Here is a 7,845-nt window from a genome sequence, read left to right on the forward strand (position 1 = left end):
GAGACAAGCAGACAGATAGACTTACACTTATGCACATTTAGTGTTTTTATCCTTCCCGTCCTGCTAGGCTTTAGGGAAGAATATATGATTCTCTTTTTCTCTATTTTATCCTCATAACAACCCTTTGAGGCTGGTCAGGTTGAGGGAGGGTGACTGGTCCAAGGTGACGCAGAATCAGGGCTCTCTCTCTCTCTCCTCACCCCTGCCCCCACCCCAAATGGCTGCAGTTGACCCAAGTTTCTTTCTGCATATGTTTGTCTCCTGTGATACGTGACCTCAGTGTACTTTGCATTCCAGATAATGAGTCTGCTAAGAAGTCATGCTGCCTAACTGCTTCACTGAAAACACGGCAGATGTTGAGGATTTGCTGTGAGATCAAGCGGCTTTCTAATTCTGCCACAGGGCACTGCACAGGGAAACAGCTGACGAGAAGGGAACGGGGTCTCTAGTGGTGATGGGAAGGTAGGAGCTTCCATCACTCTGCAGGGCACACCGACGGAAAAGGTCCCCCCAGACTGCAAAGCAGTTATCAGGCCTGCAGGGGGCTCCCTTGGGCTTCAGTGTAATTGCCTGGGATTGTAATGCCAGGAGAAACGGCTAGCTCACTGCAGCACCCCATTGCAGATGCAGACAGCGACTGATGCAAGAAAGCATGAGTTATTGACAGTCAAATTCAACTATGGCCTTTTTTGAGAGCTTGTATGATATTTAAGAGATAGGGAATTAACTGCATGGAGTAGGAAGGTAAAGATGATATGAACATTTGAGTGTGATGAAATTGTTGTTCTGTTTGAGGATCATTGGCACTCAGCAAACATCTGTTGTGGAATAGTCCAGTGGGAGTGGCCGGGGCGGTTTTGATGCTATGTCCAAGCACACATTAAGGCAGTCCTCACGCTGAGTTGGTCACAGTTGTGGGAGACGGTTCTGAACTTTTGCACGCCCACACGTAGCCATCCGATACTTGACAGTGGCATATTCTGCCTGCAGCAAAATTTCAGATCAAAACTAGAGGTGCCTGAGCGGGAGAAAGTCGAGAAACTTTTGAAGGAATGACAAAAGGAGTTTTCGTAAATCTCAGAGAGGAGATCTACACCTTGCCAATCTGGTTACCATCAATTCTTGCTAAACACAAAGATTGAAAATACACACAATGTAAACACCATCATTGGTAAAACTTTTTGTTATCCCATACAGATCCACGGATTCCCAACTAATTTAGTGCTGGGAGTTATTATCTACACCAGGTAGTTTCTGTTATCATTTCCAAAATAATTCAGTAGCAATCTTTTCCTTCAGTAGCATTTTACTTGCTTTTCCTCACCCTGCCTTTTTTTAGACTCAGAAAACAGCCATATGTCCCCCAAAAGGGCTCTCTCCAGCATAGATGACATTTGGAGCAACCCAATAGCTGTCCACATTGAGAGCATCTCCTTCCCTGGAGGAAGGGAACTGCTAAGACCCCAAACAAGATCACCTATGTCAAGGGTGAGCTGCACCCAAGGCAGGTAGATTAATCAGAATCAGTCAGCAGTTTGCCATTTCCATTTGTGCTGTCAGAGTCAAGTTTCACCAGATTGCAGGAGAAGCTGAGAATTAACCATGGCAGAAAACAGCAGAAAGAGAAAGGGAGAGAAGAGATAGCATATGGTATCTTAAGATGTTTAAATGGATTTTAGCATATGACAGTCATCAAGAAAGTTAATTAAAGAAATTGAAAAAAAATAACAGGGGCATGTGGGGGGGGCATTATGCCCGGACCTATGCTAAAGGGGGGCTCAAATTTAAACACTTTTTAATGGGGGGGGTGCATTTGATAATTTTTCAAATAAATGTTTTTATGTGCCTTTCGTATCAGACCAAAATGTGATACATGGGCTAGTTAGACCAGCACTAGCATCCATGAGAGCTTTGGGGGGTGCAGGGACATGTAAATCAACATCAGTCCAATACTACAACATGACTCCTAGTAGAAGCCATGAAAGTGCCACAACAACACTCTAGGATTCCAATGAAAATCTATGGTTTAGGCCCAACCTGCACAGGTGCCGCCATTAGCTGACCGACACCATGCCCGCCCTCAGGCCCCTCATCAAACCTAAGATCGTCAAGAAGAAGACTAAGAAGTTCATCCGTCGTCAGTCCGATCGCTATGTCAAAATCAAGCATAAGTGGCGAAAACCGAGAGGTATTGACAACAGAGTTCGTAGAAGGTTCAAGGGCCAAATCTTGATGCCCAATATTGGGTATGGTAGCAATAAGAAGACAAAGCACATGCTGCCTTTAGGGTTCAAAAAGTTTTTTGTCTACAGTGTCAAAGAGTTGGAGGTGCTGATGATGAGTAACAAGTCATTTTGTGCAGAGATTGCTCATAATGTTTCCTCCAAGAATCGGAAAGTAATTGTGGAGAGGGCCGCTCAGCTTGCTATCCAGGTTACCAATCCAAATGCAAGACTGCGCAGCGAGGAGAATGAGTAGCTGTTCTTACACAACCATATTTAATAAAATATGAAAAGTTAAAAAAAAAGAAAATCTATGGTTTAGTTTTAGTGGAATCCTAGACTGTCACTCAGTGTGAAGACATTATTTCCAGGTTTGCACTGGAAGTCATGTCACAGAGTTGGAGGAATGTCAATACCTCCTTATTTTCCCCCCACTCCCCTACCAAGTGATGGCAGGGGACCAGAGGTCTGGAGCAAGAAGTCTCCTGTCAAAGCTGGAGACTTGATCAACCTAGTGACACACATTCTCAGAGCTGCAAGTTTTAAAAAGAGATGTGATTTTTTAAAACAGATGCCTTTTTAGATAATTGATACGATATATGCCATTCTCTGTCTTTTTTGCACCTTGTTTCGTTTCATGTGTCATCATTTACTTTTATTTTTCTTATGGCTGGGGGCTCAAAAGCTGGAAGTGGCCCGGGCCTCTCTAGAACTCTGAGAGGGTCTGGCATCATGATTAGGACTGCTGTTTTATTTCGCTGGACAGAATCTCTGCAGCTGTCAGTAAACCACCCAAGCACAGAGTCGGAGTGATGGAAAGAGGAGGACCTGCCTGCTGTGTCCCTAAACCACCCTGCAGCCCCTTGCCTGAACTTCTCAATAGCTCCCAACAGTCCTTCTTGTTCCAACAGAGCACAGCAATTCCTTACTGGAGTGTTAAGCGAAGCGCTTTCTTTAAAATTATCGTTTGACATTTCTCTTATGGCTGTAACAGCTGAAACATCTTTACGTAGATCCCTCTGGCCTTTATGTTCTAAAGTTTATATTGACTTTGGAGTATGAAGTTGGGCCCCAAATGTTCAAACCAAAACAGTCCAGCTCAATTTTTGCTTATAATAGCTGCTGTATAATTCTATCGATAATACGTTGTAAATGGTAGCCATGAGAATTGTAAATTTATTAAATTCAACATATCGGGGCCTGGAGAGAACCTATGGTGGGGGAAGATCACATTTCCCTCCTAAATAGAAAAGAGTCCAGTAGCACCTTTAAGACTAACCAACTTTACTGTAGCATAAGCTTTCGAGAATCACAGTTCTCTTCTTCAGATGCATCTGAGAACTGTGATTCTCAGCAGGGTATGACATTATACCCTGCTGAGGCTTCTCCCTTCCTCAAACCCTGCCCTCCCTAGGCTCTACCTCCAAATTTCCCAGGAATTGTCCAACCCAGAGCTGGCACCCCTAGGTTTCATAGTAACTGTCATGTTTGACTGTACCCATTCATCCATGCCAATGTTAAGTTTATGATGATCCTGAGTTACCTCGGTCTTGTAACTGGTCTCATGTTGATAAGTACATTCCTTAGCTTTCAATAACCACTTTCGTTTTCTCATTCTCACAGCGTAGCCAGCAGCTGGCAAAGCTGCGGACAATCCGTCCCGTTGCTATTTTTTGGACTGGCCTTGGGTGTCTGAAGTGTTGCATTGCTCAGTATCTTGTCTGCCTAGTGTGTGAACTCTGAAATGTTTCCCAGACTGCCTCTGTACTTGTGGTTTAGGAGGGAGGGGGTTGATTGAGTATATTGCCTTGTAACTGCCTTAAACCTTATTCCTTTGAAAGAGAAGTTGCCATGCTCATATGCATTTTACTTCATGTACTCCTATGGACCTGTGTATATGGAAAAGGACTGATTTCCTGAATAAAAGTCATCTAACCAAGGACCTGTGTCTTGCTGAAATGATCCATAGTCTGACAGTAACTGCCAAAATGGCCACAAAGATCTCATGACATGGTCTTGTGAGATCTCAGTTAGTATTATTTTAATTTGCACAGACTCCACTTGTATGATTTTTGAGGGATTTTCCTCATTTTTTAAAAATTTTGGATTTAAACCTAAGGGTTCCCCAGGAAAACAACTTCCCCTACCAAAAGTTGTGCTTATTGTAGGGATTTTTTTCATCTACATCCTGTAACCTAGTTTGGAATTAGAAATACTACATCAGTTCCTTCATTATCAAAGCAGTTTTTAATATATATTTACTGGAAGGAAGGGGTTGACTTTTGCTCCTAATTCTCTCATCCCTGTATTTGCTAACAAAAATCCACTAAGTGGTTTGAAGAAATCTTTATTCATTGAAATCATTACTTAGTAATCATATGTCAATGACAGGGAGCTGTGCTGGGTGGGAACAGCAACCAGAAAGTCATTTCTTCCTTTCCAGAAAGACAAAGAGTTTACTTAAATGTCACTCTGCTCTTTTTACAAGATACAGCCTGGCTCTTTCCCTCTCCCCCCTTCACATTTCCATTATGTTTCTGATTGGCCATGTTGCAGTCAGAACACATGCCCTGTTGAAGGATAGTGGGCCACAACTTGAAGAATCCCATTCTCTTCTCATTTACCTGACTGTACTTTAGGGTGCAGAGCCCCGTGGCGCAAGCTCTGCTCAGTCACGACCTGAGTTCAATCCCGGCGGAAGCTGGGTTCAGGTTGTCAGCTCAAGGTTGACTCAGCCTTCCATCCTTCCGAGGTCGGTAAAATGAGTACCCAGTTTCCTGGGAGGTAAAGTGGAGATGACTGGGAATGGCAATGGCAAACCACCCCATAACAAAGAGTCTGCCAAGAAAACGTCGTGGTGTGACGTCCCTCCATGGGTCAGTAATGACTTGGTGCTTGCACAGGGGACTACCTTTACCTTTACCTACTTTAGGGTAGCGATAACAAAGTTCCCAAAACAAAGGCGGCTATCCACATATGGGGTCCAGTTAAGAAACTCACGTGGAGGTGACAGTTTCTGGGCAAGAAATGGTCTATCTTGTCTGCTCTATTATGGTCTAGGGCAATTGGCTGTACATGAGCAGGAAACGGTCCTCAAAGCTATTTCTTCTGGCCCCTGAGGGCCCCTAATGCATTATAAGAAATAGAGATTCTGTTACAGCTTTCTTTTGACTTCTGCATTAGTAGTATGTATATTATTGAATATTTAAATAATATTTTCCTAGATGAGGAGGGCCAGCTTGTGTATTGTTGAGCATCGCTCTATTCCCCAGAGAGTGGGTCAGGAAGAATGGTCAGCTCTATAAGAAAATTTGGTACCATGTGGCCATGAGGGCATCATACATATGGAACGCATGTACGCAGGGATTTCACAGATTAAACTGCTTAATTATCCCCAAAGGATTAGACAAATTCATGGATGAAAAGTCCATCCAAAGCCATTAACCATGGCAGCTAAATGGAACCTTCTTGTTCCAGAGACTGTGGGCCAAGCTACACATGACGAAAGACACTTGCCTGGCAAGTGGATTGAGTGGAGGACAAGTGAACAGGGAGAAATACACTTGCCGTTCAAGTGTCATTTGTCACTTGTAGCTTGGCCCTGAGTCGCTCAAGAGCAAATTGTATTCCTCTTGCTCAGCGGCAAAGATGGAGGTAAGTCTGGCACCTGTACCCCATAGATATGCTTTCTGGGGGCACTTGGTTGACTACTATGGGGAAAAGGATGTTGGCCTATATAGAACCTTTGTTCTAACCCAACAGGGCTCTGAGAGTTGATGCTTTGGGGGAAGCTTCCAGGTCATGTGCTATCCCTGCCATAGACCACCATCAGCAGCAGCTTGTATTTTATTTTTTTTACAAGATGACTCTTCCATATAAATTCATTTTTCTCTCTAACGGGGACCCAATGTAGCTTACATCATTCTCTGCTCCTTCATTTTATCCTCAAAACAACAAGCTTGTGAGAGAGGTAAGACCAAGAGAGCTCGGCTGACCCAAAGCCACTCCAGAACCTTCTACGGCAGAGGGGGGATTTGAACCCAGGGCTCTCCAAGCCTGGCCAAACACTGCACCACACTGGCTCCTGAGAAGCCATCATTTGGAATTTTTATCCTACAGAATGCAGAGAAGAAGAAAGGAATTCAGAGCGGATACAAATACAGCAGAAATTGGACTCAGTAGAGGGGAGGATGGAACATGGGAAATGAAAAGGGAGGTCACAGGGGGGGAAAGGCCAAGGAGGCAAAGTGACCTGAAGAAAATCCCTTTAGGAAGCAGCAGCCGACACTTTGAAAATCCCACTCTTGGCGGATGAAAATGTGCCTTACATCATGCCTGAAAGGGTTCAGAAATCTCACCGAGAGAGCTCTTCAGCAGACAGGGCCCTTTCCCCAGCCTCCAGCTGCTCAGAAAGACTCTATGAGCAGCAGCTGATCTTGGCCGACATGAGGAATGACGTACGCCACACAGTCCCATTAACATGCCGGGCAGGATTTGCCTTCGATAATCAGAGCCAAAGCCAGGCAAGAAACTTTCAGTCAAAAAAAGGAATCCTATTACAGATCAGCTAGCTGTGAAAGGCTGTACCTGAACTGCACTCACCACGCGATCGGCCAACAAGAACACAATGCCAAGAGGCAGCCAGAGATTCTTTTAAAGAAAGAAGGCAGGAGATTTAGTGAGGAATAAAGAAGAGCGGACAGAAATCAGGGATAAATCACAACAATTATATGGAATTTTAATACATGGGAGGGGGCGTATCCAGACATTGTATTGGAGATGTAGTGTCACTGCATGTTTCAGTTTTCAGGGTGTTAGGGGACTCTCAAACTCTTCTCTGGTGTTCTCTTTGATTCTTCAGAATGAATTAATCACAACTCACCATGATTTAGCTAAACCCATTTTTTCAATGAATTGTCATAATTTATACTTCTATCACAACATTCACAAAACCAGCTCTGCTCCCACGTATACTCCCCCTCCCGCTTCGGCTGGTTGGTGCATGTGAAAAGCAGGGCCTTTTCAGTTACGGCACTTTTAAGATGAATTTCATGTTTCTGGCCACCGAGTGCTAAGAGGCAGATTCATTTTGTCTAGAAAACAGACTGAGCATGCTCCTAGGAGGAAATGGTGGCTTTTTCAGAATTGCCATAGCAGATACCAGGCTAGAGAGTGAATGAAATAAATCCCACATACATCTTGACATCACTGTTGGGGCCTCTGTAAGTTACAAGCCTTCTCTCTGAAGTCTATTTGGGAAGTTCATAGGGTTGCCAGGTACCCCTGTCCTCTTGGCGGGAGGTGGGGGACCCAGCACCTACCTGCTGTGTTGTCTTTTGCCCACGTGTGGCTCCTGGGCCCATACGATGACATCTCTTTCAGGAAGTGACATCATCGCACAGGCCACGGCTGCCCTGGAAGTGCTCCGGTGCTCCATGGGGAGGGGGGAGAGATCAAGCCAGAATCAGGCCACTCCCACGCTCGACAGCGACCAGATTCCAGCTCAAATCATCTTGATTTGGGCTTGCTGGAGCACGCTTCACTCCCTCCAGCCAGGTAAGCAGAGGTGGAGGGTGGAAGCATGGGATCCCCCTCCCCCAGCAGAGGACTGGTAACCCTAGAA

The 7,845-nt window shown here is 44.7% G+C and overlaps 1 protein-coding gene across 1 annotated transcript; it reads left to right on the top strand.

The window, feature by feature from the left end:
* Nucleotides 1-2,037: 2,037 nt before the first annotated feature.
* LOC129342493 (60S ribosomal protein L32-like) lies at nucleotides 2,038-2,518 on the top strand. Its single transcript, XM_054998289.1, has one exon. It carries the CDS (start codon nucleotides 2,071-2,073, stop codon nucleotides 2,476-2,478), a length of 408 nt encoding a protein of 135 aa, XP_054854264.1. The 5' UTR covers nucleotides 2,038-2,070; the 3' UTR covers nucleotides 2,479-2,518.
* The last annotated feature ends 5,327 nt before the right edge of the window (nucleotides 2,519-7,845 follow it).

Source organism: Eublepharis macularius, chromosome 14 (assembly GCF_028583425.1).
Source record: "Eublepharis macularius isolate TG4126 chromosome 14, MPM_Emac_v1.0, whole genome shotgun sequence".
NCBI lineage: Eukaryota > Metazoa > Chordata > Lepidosauria > Squamata > Eublepharidae > Eublepharis > Eublepharis macularius.